This window comes from Limulus polyphemus, unplaced genomic scaffold, assembly GCF_000517525.1.
Source record: "Limulus polyphemus unplaced genomic scaffold, Limulus_polyphemus-2.1.2 Scaffold4489, whole genome shotgun sequence".
NCBI classification, from domain to species: domain Eukaryota; kingdom Metazoa; phylum Arthropoda; class Merostomata; order Xiphosura; family Limulidae; genus Limulus; species Limulus polyphemus.
In genome coordinates this window covers 4474-25178 of record NW_013670099.1, presented here as the reverse complement: position 1 = coordinate 25178, position 20705 = coordinate 4474, and the positions used below count along the sequence as shown (strand labels likewise).

Genomic DNA, 20705 nt, shown 5'->3' with positions numbered 1-20705 from the left:
CTCATGTTAACAAAGATATACCCTCTAGGTTCACTTGTACACAAGAACTGTCTCATGTTAACAAAGATATACCCTCTAGGTTCACTTGTACACAAGAACTGTCTCATGTTAACAAAGATATACCTTCTAGGTTCACTTGTACACAAGAACTGTCTCATGTTAACAAAGATATACCCTCCAAGGTTCACTTGTACACAAGAACTGTCTCATGTTAACAAAGATATACCCTCTAGGTTCACTTGTACACAAGAACTGTCTCATGTTAACGTTCAATTTAATGGATCAAGCAGCTTCTTAATTAGATCATGTAAAGATGTGAGATTACTGTTATTCAGTTTAATGGATCAAGCAGCTTCTTAATTAGATCATGTAAAGACGTGAGATTACTGTTGTTTAAATCAGTGGACCAATCCCAGCATGATGATTAGCTTATTTATTAGAAGTTAAGATATACTTGTTGTTTGAAAATGGATTGTTTTTTATTTACGTATGAAGGAGAAATATAACAAATACATTGATTAGGTCAGATCAAAACTCAAACTGTAGCATTAAACTATTTTGGATAATTGGCATTAAAATGCCTTAATGAACTAAAAGAACCAAACAGAATTTAAGCAGCTGCCACTAAAACTTTAAAGATTCATCTAATGAAGGGCTTATCAAACATAACACTGAGTGAGCTAGAAAATACAGCTACAGAAAGGATTTATCTCATACATAGTTTTGTAAGGGAAGTTTAAAAATTGATAGAATGTTGTTGATGTAACTTGTTCTTTAACAGAATTCTTGTGGGTTGACATAAGTAGTTTGATAAGTCATGAAAACATGAGTGATTTACTTTAGTATAAAGAACCATACTCTTGGTTCAGAGAATCTCTTTTTGTCTCAGATAATGTTGTATTCCAGTTTTCTATTGACTATTAAATCTGATAAAGTAATGTTTGAATAAAAGTGTCAGTCAGATGAGTGTTACTTATAAGTTTGTTTGTTGAAATTTCATAATAACTAGATCAGAACTGACCTACTTAAACTGTTCTTTCAGGATGATTCAACAAGTTCTAGAGGATCTAACAGCTGACAAACATGACACAGCCTTACAGACAGAGATCTTCAAGGATAGGCTTCATGTTAACTTCAACTTGACGGGAGATCAGAAGGTAGACGATGCCTTCCACTTGGAGAACATGGTGTGTATATATGTTACTAGGATAAGAGTAGGAAAATTTTATCAAAACATTATGGAGACTTAATATTAAAAGGCTAAAATTCAGGGAACTAGTGTAATTATTTAAAATATATTAAAATACTCAAATGATCGACGTTGCTTAGTGCTCAATTAAAATCCTTATGCTAAGACCGATCAATGATCTTAAAAGACACTCTACAAATTTTGATATCAATTCATGTAATCCTCAGGAGTGTGAAAAACACACTTTACATGTTTTAACGTCAATTCATGTCATCCTCAGGAGTGTGAAAAACACACTTTACATGTTTTAACATCAATTCATGTAATCCTCAGAAGTGTGAAAAACAAATACTGTGCAACCATATAAATACAGAAAGCCATTGGTCATGTGACTACTTAGTTTTCAAAAATGTTTCTCCAATGAAGGTTGTGAGCAGGTTTCCAGTTTTTTCTAATTTTATTCACTGGTCTATAGATGTGAATGCTATTTTTGTTTTATTTTTTAAATTTACAAAAAAATCAACATGACAAACCTTGGACATATGATAGAAACAACATTTCCTTTTTATCTATTTTATTAAATGTTGATTTTAGTTTACATTTTGATCATCATTTGTGATCTTGTTAAATGTTCTCACAGCTGTATTAACAATATTAGGCGAGAAACCTCTATCTAATGCTACATATTTGATTAATAACAGTTTATTTTTTAAATGTTCTGGATTAGAACTTAGCTTTAAAGACCTCTAAGCATAAGAATAAAAAGCTGACTTTGTATGACATGATCCTTGATGTGGTGGCATGATAACAGAAAAAGGTTTACAAAAGACAGTAGATTTTAACTTATTTTTGTTTTTCTTAAGTAATAGGTAGAAAAAATGGTAAACTATTATTTTCTTCAATTTCATAAGTAAATTTAATAGCAGGTTCAAGACTATTTAAGTAATTAACAAAAACTGGCAAGTTTTCTTTACCATGAATGTGTCATCGCCATACCTATCCAATATTTCTGGTTTAAGTTTATTATTCTGTAAAGCATCAGTTTCAAACCTATCCATGAAAAGATCACACAACAAGGGAGATAATGGAAAACTCATAGCTAGGCCTTCAGTCAGTTTATATATTTTATCAATAAATTGAAGAAATGAATTTTCCACACAAGTTCTTGTTAAATTTGTCTTATGTAACATTTCGATGACTGGAACATTGCTTATACTGAATTTGTCTTGAAAACAATAAATAGCTTGATCAATTGGTACTTTCATGAATAGTGATACAACATGATATCATCATGATATCACAAGTATATCATCATTATTTAGATTCACCTTATTTATTTTTTCTACAACTTCTATAAAATTTTCAGTAGAATAACTGTTTTTTACACACAGGAAAGAATACTTACATGATAAAGTTTAGCTACACTGTAAAAGGATGAACCTATGTTTGATACTATAGATCTATAGGAATTTCCTATTTTTTTAACTTTTGGTAAAGCATTAACATCTTGGAATTACAAAACTACTTGGAACCAACTATTTTTTCTGTGGGAGTTCAACTTATACAGTCATTTGTCATTGTTTGTTAAGGATGGCATAAATAAACTACTCATACTAGTCTCATCGTATGTACAGTGTTGTTTCTGTTTACACAAGTGTTCTTAATTTCTTGTTAAAGATTGCTACTCACTAGCCTTTCTGTGTGTACAGTGTTTCTGTTAATGATTACTACTTACTAGTCTTACTGTTTGTACAGTGTTTCTGTTAATGATTACTACTCACTAGCCTTACTGTGTGTACAGTGTTTCTGTTAACAATTACTATTCACATGGCTCACCATGTGTACAGTGTTGTTTCTATTTCTGATTTTGTTAATACAAGTACTAACTTCCATGGTTTCCTGGTGGTGTTCCTGTTAACACAAGTATACTAATCTTCATTGTTCCTTGATGGTGTTCCTGTTAACATAAGTATACTAACCTTCATTGTTCCTTGATGGTGTTCCTCTTTACACAAGTATACTAACCTTTGTTGTTTCTTGGTGGTGTTCATCTTTACACAAGTATACTAACCTTTGTTGTTTCTTGGTAGTGTTCCTCTTTACACAAGTGTACTAACCTTTGTTGTTTCTTGATGGTGTTCCTCTTTACACAAGTATACTAACCTTTGTTGTTTCTTGGTAGTGTTCCTCTTTACACAAGTATACTAACCTTTGTTGTTTCTTGGTAGTGTTCCTCTTTACACAAGTATACTAACCTTTGTTGTTTCTTGGTAGTGTTCCTCTTTACACAAGTACTAATGTCCATGGTTTCTTTCAGATACGAGGTGAAACAGTTCTTCATATCAGTGGAGTGGAACTGCCTTCAGATTTTCGGAACTCTCATTTCTACCACATTATTGACTATGTACCTAAAAAGATCAGTAAGAGTAGTTACTTGCGGGATCATGGTAATAAACAAGCAGAAGAAAAGAAACATAAACAGAACTTGAGTTCAACTGTTATTGGTGTGATAATTGTGGTTACTGTTGTCATTGTATTACTACTACTGTTATTGGTAGTAATTATGGTAAGTTTAAGTTATTGTATGGTATAACTATATCCAGAAGGATTACTATTGTTAAGTTACAAAAGTTTACTATTTACCAGGTATTTTATAAAAGTAAATTCTGAGGATTATTTTTGTTAACATGAGACAGTTCTTGTGTACAAGTTAATCTGTAGGGTCTATAACAGTAATCTCACATCTTTACATGATCTAATTAAGAAGCTGCTTATCCATTAAACTGAATAACAGTAATCTCACGTCTTTACATGATCTAATTAAGAAGCTGCTTGATCCATTAAACTGAACAACAGTAATCTCACGGAAGATATACTGCTAATAATAAACACATCTAGTACATAAGTATTGTTATTTTAGTAGATAAAAACTTATTCTTCAGCATTTATTTTTTCATTTAGTGTCCAGTAGATATAAAATCATTTAAACAGACAGTTTGTATATATATATATATATATAAACGACTTTTATCATAAACAAAACTACTGCTTTAAACAAGTTGTAAAAATATACCTAAATATTTTTCGTTTTAGTGATGACATCAAGGCTATCCCTAATGATTAGACCAAAAGCATCAAATATCAAGGTTGGAATTTTTGGTAAGAACCATGATATGTGGGATATGATAAGACCAGAAACTACCAACATGAAGATCAGGTTGTCTGATAATAATGACAACCTGTGGGACATGAGCAGACCAGAAAAAACTAATGTGAAGATCAGGTTTGCTGGTGATAATGACAATTTGTGGGACATGATCAGACCAGAAGATACAAATACAAGGCTCAGGTTTGTTGGTGATAATGAGAACATTTGGGACATGGTCGGAACAGAAGATACTAATATGAAGATTAGGTTGTCTGGTAATAATGATAATTTGTGGGACATGATCAGACCAGAAGATACCAATACGGAGATTAGGTTTGCTGGTAATAATGATAATTTGTGGGACATGATCAGACCAGAAGATGCAAATACAAGGCTCAGGTTTGTTGGTGATAATGAGAACATTTGGGACATGGTCGGAACAGAAGATACTAATATGAAGATTAGGTTGTCTGGTAATAATGACAACATGTGGGACATGATCAGACCAGAAGCTACTAATATTAGGATTAAATTTCCTAGCAACAATGAAAACTTCTGGGGCATGATCAGACCAGAAACTACAAACACGAATATCAGGTTTCCTGGTAATAATGACAATTTGTGGGAAATAAAAAGGCCTGTAGTAGCTAACATGAACATCAGGCTGCCTGGTAATAATGACAACTTGTGGGACATGATTCGACCAGAAGATACAAACATGAACATCAGGTTTGCTGGTGATAATGACAACTTCTGGGAAACAGTCAGGCCAGAAGCTACCAACGTGAAGATCAGGTTGCCTGAAAATAATAAGAATATTTGGGATAGGTTATTCCAGTTTAATCCATTCACTCCCAAACTAGTGAAGCAAGGAGTGTGCCCAATTCCTTCTTTGTCCTCTGTTTTCCAAAGCATGGTACAGGGTTGTGATAACAACTGTATGGTGGACAGTGATTGTCCTGGAAACAGAAAGTGTTGTATCACAGCTTGTGGATTTGGCTGCATTGAGCCTTTCATTCCCAGCCAGAACACAAGACCAAAATCTGGTACTTGTCCTTCTAAAGTCTTGATCGATTTCACCTGTAGCCAGCCTCGTCGTGAGTGTATAGTTGATCATGATTGCCCTGCATCTTCTAAATGTTGTCTTACCAGTTGTGGCCCAACCTGTCTTCAACCACAAGGTAAGGCATATTTTTAAAAGTTTAAAATATACTTTTCATAAGTTGTAACTAATGCATTTTACTCAGTAATTAACATTTTTTTAAGTTTAATTTAGTTCATTCACTATGAATATACAATTTATTTTTTTAAATGTCTATGAATTTGGATGAAGTTGTCTTGTTTTATTTATATATGTATTTCAAATGTTTCATTTTGCTTTAAATCTATTGTCCAGTATTGTCATTTAAATCCTGAGAGGCCAGCTAGTTTAATTAAGGCATACTGACTATGACATTAATGCTAAAAATACAACAGGGTGATGTATTAATAAAAAAGTATGATTTTAATAAATACGAGGTTATTTATTTTCCCCTGTGTTTTTATTTAAAGGGTTTTTTTACCTTATACTTTTCCAAAAAAATTTTGCAATTTGTTTTTGTAGATATTTTATGAATATATTTTAAAAGAATGTGTTTAAAGGATTTAGAAAAACCTAACTGTATCGAAACAGCCAACAATGTTTTTCAAAGCCAACTATTTCTTGTACAGTCAGTTATTGTTCAAATTATATTGCACAAATTAACATTGATAATGATGGTGACCTAATTACACTCGCAACTCCAAGAAAGAAATCCAGTTATAATTAGAGTGAACAAAGTTTAAGACAGAATATGGCATATGGTCCTCAATAATTAAAGAAACTCAGCAAATCAGTATTAAAAAGGAGGGCTAAGTTCTAAATAATTTAGGTACATGTACTTATGATCACATATAAACTGATATTTTTCTAATTCTTAAAAATTACATTTACAGGTTATTTAACTTCAAAATACATGTGTATTACTATTATTTTTAAATTGTCTAAAAAGCTGAGGGGGTTGAACCTCCTCCAGCCCCAATTCTACATATTTCATGGAATCTAATGTGACTAGTTAAAATTTAGGGATAAGTATCTTTTTATATCATTATAATTTTGAAAATATTTAGGTTAAAAATTTTGGATTTACAACATTTTACCTGTGATTTTCCTAGTGTGACTAGTTAAAATTTAGGGATAGGTATCTTTTTATATCATTATAATTTTGAAAATATTTAGGTTAAAAATTTTGGATCTACAACATTTTACCTGTGATTTTCCTAGTGTGTAGACGATCATTCTAAAAGCTTCTGCTCGAGTTCGATGAGTAATAATAATCTTGTTTATAGCACATAAATATTTACATATTTGATAATAATTTTAAGTATGTAATAGATTCAATTTTGTCAAAATTTTGTTGACCTTACTGGAAAAATGTTTTCCTATAATCTGGAATGCTTTGGTTCTTACCCATCTGACAGTTTTCTTAGAAAAGCACATGAATAATTTTCAAAGTAGAATAAGTGGAATTTTAATGTGAAACGGCTTATGAACTTGAAAAAATATTTTGTATGTCTTTTTTATAACATGTAATATAACGTATGCAATTTCTTATATTAACATTACTTGCTTACAGTGGCTGAATTATTTGCTCAAATTATGTTGGAATGTATCTGTTGTAGCTGTTTGGCCAAGGTTCGAGATACAGTACAATTTCACAGTTTCAAGTGGTGACCTTTCACTGCATTAGAAATCAGTCTCACTTAATCATAAGTGACATGGCAGTCTGTTGTCGAAAATCATTCTTTTTTAGTTGTTGATCATTACTATAATTGTTTTAATTTTTTTTTATATCCTGCTGTTGGCAACCATTATAATTGGTCAGTATGTTAGTCTGTTAGAATAATTTTTTATGCTTATTGATCATAATTAATACCTTATTTTATTACCATTTACCATTTTTATCAGTTTTACCAGTCATTATCTAAACTTTTGTATTGAAAGGGTGGCCTTCTTATCCACTCTCCATAACAAGCCAACCTAATAGTGGTATCTTGCATTTGGCATAGCTAGTGACATTGTAATATAACTTACAGTGCATGGTAGGATCTGAAATTTAGATTTTGAGGTTATTATAGTTAATTAAGATATGTACCAAAGAGTTTAAAATGTAACTTCTTAAAATTTTCTACTCTCAAACCTTGAATTCTATAACTTGTTATAGCCTTACCAGTGGAGCCTGTAAACATGGTGGTTATGCCTCCCACCTGTTCTGCCGATGGGGGTTTTGCAGCTGCTCAGAGTCAGGGAGAACTTTCCTGGTGCGTGGATGATGGTGGAAATCCATTACACAACACTCTAACTCGAGGCTTAGTGACTTGTGATGCTAAGGGTAATGTTGTTTTGCGTGGTAATAAATACAAAGAAATGTTTATATGCGTGAGAATTAGGTGACTGAGATATGGGTATAAAGAATGTAGTTTGTATAATTTGTGTGCACAGATATAATGGTATTAAACATGTGTACTAGATTTTGTTTTCACTCTTCTGATATATAAGAAAACGTTTTGAATTTTTTTATCTAAAAGAGATTTTGTGTAATAAAATCTATTAACAAAAGTAATTTGGTTTTAATCATTTAAATACTAATGAATACAAAATTTGGTTGGAAATAATATTTTGTTTTTGATTAAAGTGTTTTATATTGCAGGAAGAATTCTAGAAAGACAAGAGATTGATCCTGGTAAGTATATGAAAGTCTGATTGATATTAACTTAATATTTCTGACAGATGCTGTTAGCTTGGAGTTGATTTATAATAGTAATAATAAACTTAAACCCATATTATTTTTTGTTTATTATCTTTCATCTTTGTGCTAGGACTTTTCCAGCATTTATTCATTTTACAGTTCAGAATTGTTTGGTGTGTGTTTGATTCTCTGTTTTCTAGATAAAGTGCAAAGCACAATTTATTTAGAACACAATAAATAAACATTATTATATTTTAACTTGCTACACTTATGTTCATATGATTATAACACCAGCTTAAAGGACTTGATTAACATCTGATTCTTTATAATTTTTTTTGTCTTGAAAATCAGAGTAGGTTAACAATCAAATAAGTACAGCATTTGTCACTAAAACACTTCATGTCTTATACTGAACATTCGTTAAGTAACTGTAGCTTTTAAGATTTTAAGTTATGATGTTTATTTGGTATTATAATAAACATTTGTGAAGTAACTGTAACTTTAAAATGTTAATAACTTATGTTTATTTGGTCTTATAATGAACATTCGTTAAGTAACTGTAACTTGTAAGATTTTAAGTTATGATGTTTAGTTGGTCTTATAATGAACATTTGTGAAGTAACTGTAACTTTTAAGATGTTAATAACTTATGATATTTATTTGACCAGTGTGTCCAGGGTATGATAACAAACCACGAGTGTGTACAGATGAATGTGTAACTGCCTACTGTCCACAACATCCAGATGCTGTTTGTGTTGCTGACCCATGTAGAGATTGTGCCACAACCTTTGTTAATCAAGCAGGAGAGAAAGTTCTATGTGAAGGTGAGGAGATTAAAAATTCTTGATTTCCTTCCAATAAGTAAATGTAATAAGTGAAGTGTTTTATAAACTTTAATACAGACTATAGTTTATGAAATAAGTATTAGGTTATTTTTGAACAGTGATAGGCTGGCAGCGTGTCAACGAGCATAGTGACTGTAATTAGGACTTTTTCTTTGTTTATAAATTATTACCTATTGGTTTAACTAAACCAATTTTATATGACTTTTCTTGACTTATTAAAAATATTAGTTTTTTACAATGTTATTTATCAGCCCTTTTGTTTTGTTTTTAAGACAAATGTAGCCAGCCTCTGGCTGTCGGGAATTGCCGTTCTTCCTTACCACGGTATTTTTATAACAAAACTAGTGGAAGCTGTGAACAGTTTAACTTTGGTGGCTGTGAAGGCAATGACAACAACTTTGAAAGTCTTGAAAAATGCTACGAGACGTGCGAGCAGGAAGGTTGGTAAAACATTGAAAGACACTACTTGTTTCTCATTTTATTTCACACTGCTTCTAAATATGATTAGTTATAGTATAGATAATCCAGCTTCAAATTTTCACAGTTTTGTGTAAGCAAGAAACTGTTTCTTCATAAAAACAGTGTTTATCTATTAACAGATGGTATGTTAGACGCTCTGAATTCTACTAATTCTTTATTAATTCCTCAGTGCCAATGTGTGACCAGCCAAGAGATATTGGTTTGTGTAGAGGATATGTGCCACGTTGGTTTTACAACCACCAGACTCACACCTGTGAGGAGTTTATCTACGGAGGGTGTGGAGGCAATAAAAACAACTTTGAAACAAAAGAGGAATGTGATGCCAGGTGTCCAGGTAATTCTTTATAATATGTTTTAAGTTTTATCAGTGAATATTTCAAGTAGATATTTTCATAGGTAATATAGCTGTTACTGTTATCAGAAAATAAAAGGTAGGTATGTAACTAACTTGTTAACTTTCCCCAGAAATGCTAAAATATAGGTATTTTAGTAGTTAATGAGGTTGTTACTGTTACTAGTAAGACTTTTGTAGTACGTACAAGTATTTTTTTTATCCTCATTGATGGAGTTAGAAGCAGATCCCTAGAGAGCTTTCACTGGCTCTGGGGAAGGATTGGTATGTTTTGCCCCCTCTCAATATATTTTCCATCTGCCTTCTCCAGCTGCAGAGAAATTTATCTTGGGAAGTGTGTAATATAATTTTTTGATGTCCTTGTATGACAACTTATCCATCCTAGTAGCCCTCCTGTTTCAAAAAGTCCAACTGTAGCCTAATCAGTGACCTACATAATGACATTATGACCTCTTTAGACTTGTATTAAGTATTTCTATAGATACAACCTAAAATTGTATTTGCCTTACCACTTACAACAGCAAACTTCTTAGACGGCTTAAGAGACTGATCAAACAGAACACCAATGTCTTTTTCATCCATAACACTGTTAAGGTTATTCACATTAAAATTGTAATTATAATTCAAATTATGATAATCCACATGTATTACCTTGCATTTATTATAATTAAAAGTCATCTGCCATTTATTCATCGAAATCACTAAATAATGTATAAATCTTTTTGTAAAGCAGCCAGCAACACCCAAAACCTTAATATCACTAGCAAATTTAAGTAATTTATTGACTCTTCATTAATATTTATGCCACTGATGTAAATTAAAAAGAGCAAAGGCTCTGGAACTGAGTACTAAGGTACTCCACTTGTGACATTAATCCAGTTTGACTGGACTTTTGTAACAACCCTCTACACCCACAGTTCCTTTCATACTGAGCAGGATTAGTATTATGATGAGTAGTCATCATTAGAGTAAAACTAATGTGTCTCATGACACTCTACACACAGCTCATGTTAGCAGATGTACAGTTCTGTTGTTTATAGTTTCAACATTTGTTAACCCTTAAAAATTTTTCTTGTCCAGATGTTTCAGTGGGAAACATATAGCTCTGTGTTGTTTATACAGTTTCAACACTTGTTAACCCTTAAAAATGTTTTATTGTCCAGAAGTTTCAGCGGGAGATGTACAGTTCTGTGTTGTTTATACAGTTTCAACATTTGCTGACCCTTAAAAATGTTTTCTTGCCCAGGTGTTTCATCATACTCACTGCTACTATTTTCAGTTTTTTTATTACACATTTAACTTTTCACATGTAAAGCTGTGATTTTCATTCTTTAAAGTTAATAGGTTCAAACAGTTTAATCTTGATTTGAAGATGTTTATTACTCTATTTTTTGCTTCCTTTTGTATGTAAGTTCTGCCGATAACTTCCATATATAATAGGATTCTGCTTTATTTTAAAATGGGTGTTCGATAACATAAATATTTATTTAAAATTACCATTAGTCTTTAAATGTAACTCCTGTTTAATTTGAATTTTATCTATAGATCTGGTTCTGTGCCCATGGACATTAGTTAAAGGTCAGAACCTTGAGCCATGTAGCAGGCTGAAGTCTTGTATTAATGCCACCTGTCCTGCTAATCCTGATGCTGTTTGTACCGCAGACCCATGCTCATGTGAAGCAATGTTTGTTAACAACCAGACGGGAAAACCCGTTGAGTGTTTTGGTGAATCTACATCGGGTGAGGCTCTTTTTGTGTGATACTTTTTAATCGGGGTTGCACATGGAACACCGAACAAGCAATTAATGTACAAGTTTCCAAAAGAAGTACCTATTACAATGAGTGTTATCGTTGTTACAAGATCTGTGAAAATATTGAGCTTTATAGTTTTTATTTAAATGTTTAGAATATTCTAGGAAACATATTAACATTTGGTATTCTCAATTGTTAGCATGTGGATGTGAGGTATTTTGGTCTGTGCCCAGTTATCACTTTAAAAAATATTAGAAAATAATGATCCACACTATTGGCAGTGAGTGTGTTATTAGAGTGACAGTCACATTCCACAATTCAATCTGATAAGAACAGCCCAAAAGTTGATGGTAGGTGGTGTTGACTAACTGCTGTCCCTCTAGTGTATCACTTAAAACTTAAAGAGAACTAGTGCCTTGAGTAGATTTGCATGAAATTCAACAACAAACAAAAGTATTCAAGGCTTACTTTTGCTTATCAACTTCTTTTTATATAAAAAGCTTAAATTCATGATTTAAACATAATCTTGGTTTCTCACTGATCTGTTTTAATAAACAAAAGTCTATTTTCATGAAACTTTCAGAACCAGCACATATTGTTACTCCAACTGTTCCAAGACACACTCGTTGTGAAAATACCAGACGGCAGCACCTAGCGGACAAGACGTTAGAAAACAGTTACATTGCCCAATGTGATTTGAACGGCCAGTTCTTACCTATTCAGTGTGCAGTGGCACCAAACAGTGTTTTGTATGATGAAGAATGCTGGTGTGTGGATGAAGCTGGAATCCAACTTCCAGGAACAACTATATTTCCTCATGGAAGCCAGAACTGTGGTTAGTGACATAATGTCTAGTCATCCTTGTCTATCTTATGTATGGGTTATTTCCCACTTAATATTTTTCATTATTTTTATCAAATTCCTATAATTTTCAATTGCCTTTAAATCGATAAAAAATTATATAGAACAGTTTTCCCTAGTGGGTGTTTTTAAAATCCAGGGGGGGGGGCACAAGGAAAAGTTTTGAGGGTTTCAAAGTTATATTTGTTGAAATTAAACCAGAAGAAATAGGGGTTTTTCGTTCAACACATTTGAGCAAAAAATCATTGTATGGGTGTGTTTGTGGCAAGCAACGCTCACCAATGCTTCTCGTCTATTCATTAAGCATATCTATTTTTGGTGCCACTTTCAGTACTTGTATTAAAAATTTATTACAAGGAGGCATGAGAACTCATAGTTTGCTGGAGCAAAAATGTTTGGGAAACACTGTTATAGAATAAAGGTTTCATTTTCCAGAAAGATCATTCTTCACCTCTTTTTTTATATAAACTTTCAGAACCAGTGAAAGTCAAGAGAGTTGAGGTCACCTTAGCTTTTAAACATCGTTCAATGGACCAAGCAGCTTCTTCATTAGATCATGTAAAGAGGTAAGATTACTGTTGTTCAGTTTAGGGGACCAAGCAGCTTCTTAATTAAATCATGTAAAGACATGAGATTACTGTTGTTCAGTTTAATGGACCAAGCAGCTTCTTCATTAGATCATGTAAAGACATGAGATTACTGTTGTTCGGTTTAATGGACCAAGCCAGTTTTGTTGATAACAGCACACTGTTATATACAGAAGTATAAATATTACAAACCATAGTTTTGTTGATAACAGCACACTGTTATATACAGAAGTATAAATATTACAAACCATAGTTTTGTTGATAACAGCACACTGTTTTATATATAGAAGAAAAACATAGTTTAAAATACCACAGAATATGTTTATGTTTAGATATCTTCAGCTGTTATTACAACCAGTGTAAAGAATATATGTATTTTTTTGTCACATTAGAAATAATTGTTCCAGATTACACTAGATTTGAGAAAAGCAATTTTCAGTAATTTGTCCATTTTCTATTTCATATATTAGGGGATGCCTGTTTTGCCGAAAAAGATGTTGGACGCTGTAAATCATCCATACCACGTTGGTTCTTTAATACACGGAAGAATTTATGTGAGGAGTTTAGGTTTGGTGGATGTGGTGGTAATTTAAATAACTTTAACTCGAGAGAAGATTGTGAAAAAACGTGTCATGGCAAGTATTTATTTTTGTAGTGATGATAGGAATTTATACAAATTTGATTTTTTAGTGTAAAAGATCTAATGTTTGTAATATGCGAGTAATAATGCACAAAGATTACTTCTGTATTAGTTTGTTAAAGTTTTCAACTGTCTAAAATTCAGTGTTTCTGTCAGTCTTCAAATGAGCATTTGTCTAGCTCTTGAAATTTCAATTTTGAATCCTGTTATATAAATTAATATCTAAAAGGTTCAAAACATTGCACTTTTCAAATTTAATTTTGTGTAAACATAATGTCTCATTGTTTCTTTTTTAAGTTTGCCATGATGATATCTAATTTTCCACTACTGTAACTATCATGTTGATATAAGTAGCAATTATCTTGGAAATATAGAACTGTTACATGTGTTACTCTACAGTGGAGTGAATCCTCTTTAATCCAAACACATTTATAGTAAATTAATTCACCCATATTATCCAGACATCTGGATAGTTGAAGTAGTCACAATGGACATTATTAGTAACATGAGTTATCGAAAGAAAAGTGTAAGGGTGTAGACTAGTAAGGGTTAACAGGCAGTTAGTAAACAAAAAATAACTGCATCTACAAGAAACTCATCAGCTTTAATAATTATACAAATTACATTACCAAAGTGACATTTCATTATCTTCACATAAATTATTATTTTTTAAACAAATTATGTATTTACAAATCACTTTCTACAGAAGGATGTAATTACAGTCTGCTTTTGAACTGAATTTTTGTCTTTTGAAGCTTCTCAGCAGCCTTAAGCAAATAATAAGATGATGTCTTTAAGACTAGATTGTGCTTTATTCAGACTGACTGGTTCAACTGGTGGATCATTTTCAATGTTAAATTAACTGTTATCACAGTCTTGAAGAGAAAATAGATATGATGTCTTTATCTGACAACTCTTCATCATTTGGTTCTGCCCAGTTGATGATGAGCCACTGAGCAGCTGACACAGTATCATTACCACCTGCAGTGATTACATTTTGATTGTCACATGCTGCTTCACTTTGCAGCTTTGTCTTCCTTGTCTCAAAGTGTCCTTTGAAACTTTGAGCCATCCTCTGGAGTGTCCAAATTCTGTTACACCAAGCTGTTATAGTAGTTGATTAGCCCTCTCTAACTGTTGTCCAACTTAGTTAGCTCTCTCTAACCTCTGTTACACCAAGCCATTGTACTAGTTGATTAGCTCTCTCTAACCTCTGTTACACTAAGTTGATTAGCTCTCTCTCTAAGTTGTATTAAACCAAACTGTTGTTCTAGTTGATTAGCTCTCTCTGAACTCTGTTAAACCAAGCTGTTGTTCTAGTTGATTAGCTCTCTCTATCCTCTGTTACAACAAGCTATTGTCCAAGTTGATTAGCTCTCTCTAAACTCTGTTACACCATGCTGTTTTACTAGTTGATTAACTATCTCTAAGTTATGTTACACCAAGCTGTTGTCCAAGTTGACCAGCTCTCTCAGTAAACATTTCATCATTAACACACACATTTCGTAATGTAACATCAACGATACAGAGCTTGCTCTATGTTTGCATGTTTTGAATATCTCGACCTGAATCTTCTGGAATATTCACCCAATTTTCTTTGCTGTAAAGAATGCCAGATTTGGTTGACTTGCCGAAGAGAACATTTCTTTCAACACTGAAATGTCTACCAAATGTATCAAAGCTTGCACTTTGATTTGCTTTCTTGTTTAAACAAAAAATCATGTTTTAATGATGCTGATATTTCTATGTGTCTTTGTGTTAAAGCACTGTGACTTTACTTGACCATTGCATAAGTCACTGTGATGACCTCTGAATATATGTTATAGCTCATACGTACGTCCCTACTGTGATGGTTGTTCTAGGAAAACTGTTATAAACAGGAAGTTGTTAGTTAGTGGAGGTGTTTTGTGGTCAGTAGTAATTACCTTGTTTCTTGTTCTGATTGACACTTACTTGACTTGTGGAATCATGTGAGAATTACAGAATTATCTATTCATACAAAATGTATGTTTGTTATAAGAAATTGCTGTTTGGATTTGGAATATACAGACTATTGATTAAATTTACCATTGTTAAGATTTGTCTGTTGGAAAAATAATCTGGATTGTGAATAATATTGATGTTCATACTAATGAGGATTCACAGTATTGTCATATTGTGTAATTAGAATTGTTGGCATATATGATCAGTTTGTAGTATTGTCACATTGTGAAATTAGAATTGTTGTGTGTGTATGATCAGTTTGTAGTATTGTAACACTGTGAATTTAGAATTGTTGTGTGTATATGGTTAGTTTGTAGTATTGTCACATTGTGTAATTAGAATTGTTGGCGTATATGATCACTTTGTAGTATTGTCACATTGTGAAATTAGAATTGTTGTGTGTAGTATTGTCACATTTGAAATTAGAATTTTTGTGTGTAGTATTGTCACATTTGAAATTAGAATTGTTGTGTGTATATGATCAGTTTGTAGTATTGTCACACTGTGAATTGAGAATTGTTGTGTGTATATGGTTAGTTTGTAGTATTGTCACATTGTGAAATTAGAATTGTTGTGTGTAGTATTGTCACATTTGAAATTAGAATTTTTGTGTGTAGTATTGTCACATTTGAAATTAGAATTGTTGTGTGTATATGATCAGTTTGTAGTATTGTCACATTGTGAAATTAGAATTGTTGTATTTGTTTTGCAGCTTTGTCACATTGTGAAAAACTTAGAGAAAGGAACTTGAAATATCTTAAACACAGCAATGGAGCAGTATTTATTCCTAAGTGAGTTTATTTATTGTTATAATTATTGAAGTAAATTCTGCTTTTAATCTCGATTTAAATCTGTGTACAGACAATATATGCCAATCAATAAACTTTACGTCTGTTGTGATTATCTCTTTTTTATGAGGATAATGCTTTCTAGTGGTCACTTTTATAAACTGTATAAGAATATTTTTTCTTTTGTAGTGAGTTTTTCCTGTTGTTGATATTGTAATGTTTTTTATTTTTGATTGATAGGTATAGTAAATTCTAAATAGCGATGATCTTATTATTATTATTAAGCTGTTTACATTTTTTACTTTATTGATTACATGATGTAATGTTTATTACAGGTGTAACAAGGACACTGGTGACTGGGCCACAGTTCAGTGTTTTGACTCCATTGGGCTTTGCTGGTGTGCCAGCAAGGATGGGGAGCAAGTTCCAGGAAGTATCATAAGAGGAACTCCCCACTGTACATCAAGTAAGCTCTGTTCCTTTTGAAACACAGGTGTCCTTGCTAGAAGTAGATAACCATACCTTCTTACCATACAAGTTTGAAAAAAGTTGCATTTTTTATGCTTCTGACTGTAGCATTTTTTACAGAAATTTAGAGCATGTTGGAAGTTATTTTTGATAATCAAAGCAAACATTAATAATGCATTCTGTGCTAGTGTAAGTTTTGGACTAAGCTAAAATCTCGAAATAAGCATTTTTCTGTATTTTTGGACACTCATGTTAAACTTCGTTATTAATTTAATGTGATGAAGTTTTTTTTATTTATTCATTTCTGTAGGAATGGGAAGAACTTTAGATGAGACATCAAGTAAGTAATATAAAATCGAGTTTTTATATATTTCTTTCTTTGAAAAGACTGTTAGAATTTATGAACACTTTATCCCTTAATTTTTTAACATGACAATAAACAGTTCCACACCCTTGTTCTCAAAATATAATTTATATTTTATATAAGAGGATGTGAAAAGAAATGTTTCTCTGATTCAAAATAAGAACTTGTCAACTAATTTATTTTTATAACTGAATTCTTTTGAAATAGATAACCAAAAATTGGCAGGGAATTTTGGAGAATTTTGTGGCATGTAGACGGTGCTGATGTATTTAATATGTGTGTACATGTAGAAATGTGATAACAAAACCAAAACTTACAAAAGATTTAGGATTAAAACTAGAGTCATTGACTTATGAGAAGCTTATTAATGATTGGCTAGTTTACAGGGTATATTGTATCTGTTGTCTAATCTTTGGAAAGGTTATCAGTGATATTGTAGTAGTAGTTTGTGAATCAAAGTATGGTATGATGGAGCTAATATAATATATATTATTTAGTCTGTCCTGATGAAAAACCTGTCTACCTGTGTCCTGCCGACCTCTGTAACAACCAACACTGTCTAGCACACCCAAACGCCACCTGTCGTGTGAATCCTTGTGGAGGATGCACACCTGTGTTCTATGATGAGATGAATCACCCAGTGGACTGTAATGATGGTAACCTCTTCTGCATTTACTCTAGTTTTATAAACCCCAAATTTCATGAATGTAATAGTGGAGAGCTCTGTTACCAAAGTTGTTAAAAACTATATGTTGTTACTTATTATAGCATGTATATATATATATATATATATATATATCCTAGAGTTTAACCATAAACAAAACAATAATGTTTATGTATATTTTTGTGAAGTTTATATTATGTGGAGGTAAGATGTAAAGTGTTTCAGATGGAATATTCACTCGGAGGTTTTACTTACTTGCATTCTGCACATACTCAATAACAGGTGTAGTTACTGTTGTTAATCTATCTGTTAACTCTCTCTACATGGGCTCGGTTGAATTGACCAACCATGTGAGCATGTACTCGTTTAAAGTCATTATAGTTTTAATATTACTAATTTTTTATAAAAAGATTTGACTATCGAGTCTTTTTTCTACTAGTATGAGTGCAAAATGATGTTCATGTTAAGATTAAAAATACTTTTCTTCATCTCAAAAATTTCAACTTTCATTTTTGTAATCTCTTAAACTTTTCCTAAATACATTTCAAACATTTGTTTTCTGTAAAACTTTATATTCAATCTGTTACTTTCTCTTTCATAACTCTATACATGGTTGTTCAATTTGACCAATCTCATAACCACCAAAAAAAATCGAAATACATCTTAATTACCTTTTTTTCTTTCTAGAATGACATCAAATTGTAACATGAAACTACATTTGTTTATCCTATGTAGCTTTAAAACGTGTAACTGTATACATCCGTTTATATTTAAGTTTTATTGTTTTTTTGTCATTTAAACTGTTTCTAACTACTAGTACTATTCACATTATTATAACATAAGTTGTAAATCACTTGGGGAACACGGGGATCATGTTACACTACCTAATTACATTACCCATGAGCTGCTTGCGAACATGTCTCATGCAACTTTTGTATTATATTATTATTATTTATTTTACCTACTCTAACCTTAACTAACCTAAAGAGATCCCTATTTTTAGATTTTGGTTATTTTTATAATAATAAATAATGAATACACATGAAAAACAAGAAATAAAGTACTAACCTTGAACCATCTGTGTTCTTTTTTTGTTTGCTGTCGACCATCAATGACACTTAACCCTAATTTTTTTATACTAATGGTAGTAGTGTGCTAAATAATTTTTATTTAACTAAATATTGCACCAAAGAACATAGAATAGTAACATGCAAGAAGCAGACAATGTCCCATAAACAATTTTTTGGCTTTCTAAATATGTGACAAGAGCCATTAAAAATTTATCCAAGCTAGTCAATATGTTTCCTGTGAGAACAAAGCTTGTATTAAAAGAGAAATTAACATTGTTTTCTGTACAGGGTTTTTTATATTGCCTTATAAACCTAAGAACTTAAAACTTATATACTATTCAGATATAGATTATTAGCTATGATTTTATGCTATACTAACTGGTATAACATAAACAAAAATTAGTTTAATTAAATTTTGAATATCACTAAAACCCTCGTGATATGCACAGTAAAGGATGCCCGTGCAGAGAGGGTTAATAAATAAAAACATACAGTTGACATGAACTAGGGGTAAAAACTAATTTGAATATTCATGTTAGTTGAAAGTCTAAGTTTTCTTCAGAGTAACTCTTCTTGTTGGTTACGAAATGTATCTTTGAAACATTTTTTGCAACATCTCATCTTACAGTTTTATGTTTTGTATTCTCAGGTCTAACTACTTGTGTGAGAAAAGTGCAAAAAGTGTTGAATAGCCATGCCTGGGCAAATCAGGGGCTTCCTCTGAACAGAATCGAGGACTTTCTTCCTGTTAAATTACAGCATTCAAATAACTCACTCCCATCTTCTCCTTTACATTTTTCTCTTGTTCTAACATCGAAAAAAGACAATGGACTCAAGGAGCAAGATATAAAGTCTGTGGTCAAAAGGTCGGCATGGAATGCTAATCCTGGTGTAAAAAGTAAGTAATAAAAGTATTTTAGAAATTTACTTAAAATGCAGTTCTTTTTGTGAACTTTTAATATATTTTGTTCAGTTTCAGATAGAGTTAAACCATTTATCACTGTACTTATGATTAATTCAAAACTCAGTTGTTAATTTCATCAACTGATAACTTAAGCCTGAAAAAATTAACAAAAAACATTAATTCAAAGTAAGTAAAGCTTACTAGTGACCAAAATAATAATATTAGTAAAGTATTAAACACATCTAGTACATATGTTTTGTTATTTCAGAAACTAATTATAGTATATAATGGTTACTTGTGACTAGAAGATATACTGCTTATAATATGATAAACACACCTAGTACATCAATATTGTTATTTCAGAAACTAATTATAGTATGTAAAGTCTGCTTGTGACTAGAAGATATACTGCTAATAATATAATAAACACATCTAGTACATCAATATTGTTATTTCAGAAACTAATTATACTATGTAAAGTCTGCTTGTGACAATGGTTTGTAATATTTATACTTATACTGTATATAACAGTGTGCTGTTATCAACAAAACAATGGTTTGTAATATTTATACTTATACTGTATATAACAGTGTGCTGTTATCAACAAAACAATGGTTTGTAATCTTTATATTTCTCCTGTATGTAACAGTGTGCTGTTATCAACAAAACTATGGTTTGTAATCTTTATACTTCTCCTGTATGTAACAGTGTGCTGTTATAAACAAAACAATGGTTTGTAATCTTTATACTTCTCCTGTATGTAACAGTGTGCTGTTATCAACAAAACAATTGTTTGTAATCTTTATACTTCTCCTGTATGTAACAGTGTTCTGTAATATTTAT

At 31.6% G+C, this 20705-nt stretch overlaps 2 protein-coding genes across 2 annotated transcripts in view; both read left to right on the top strand.

Moving 5' to 3' along the window:
* Nucleotides 1–20705, top strand: part of LOC106471238 (balbiani ring protein 3-like) — a 60126-nt gene that overhangs the window by 37119 nt on the left and 2302 nt on the right. The window contains exons 20-25 of the mRNA XM_022399862.1: nt 13452–13616; nt 16317–16395; nt 16728–16858; nt 17171–17200; nt 17722–17880; nt 19608–19856. Coding sequence (XP_022255570.1) covers nt 13452–13616; nt 16317–16395; nt 16728–16858; nt 17171–17200; nt 17722–17880; nt 19608–19856 — 813 coding nt within the window. The remainder of the gene's footprint in view (nt 1–13451; nt 13617–16316; nt 16396–16727; nt 16859–17170; nt 17201–17721; nt 17881–19607; nt 19857–20705) is intronic.
* LOC111088812 lies at nt 4289–12993 on the top strand. The gene is made up of 9 exons (XM_022399860.1): nt 4289–5518; nt 7580–7747; nt 8066–8098; nt 8773–8928; nt 9222–9389; nt 9599–9763; nt 11327–11521; nt 12117–12368; nt 12870–12993. The coding sequence occupies exons 1-9, from the start codon at nt 4306–4308 to the stop codon at nt 12962–12964; spliced, it is 2445 nt and encodes an 814-aa protein (XP_022255568.1). The 5' UTR covers nt 4289–4305; the 3' UTR covers nt 12965–12993.

Excerpts from the sequence above, each read along its gene's own strand:
- LOC111088812 (XM_022399860.1), top strand. The coding sequence starts at position 4,306 with ATGATTAGACCAAAAGCATCAAATATCAAGGTTGGAATTTTTGGTAAG. Across the intron at positions 9,390-9,598 it reads CGAGACGTGCGAGCAGGAAG|TGCCAATGTGTGACCAGCCA; the intron begins GTTGGTAAAACA and ends TTAATTCCTCAG. Across the intron at positions 11,522-12,116 it reads TTTTGGTGAATCTACATCGG|AACCAGCACATATTGTTACT; the intron begins GTGAGGCTCTTT and ends TGAAACTTTCAG.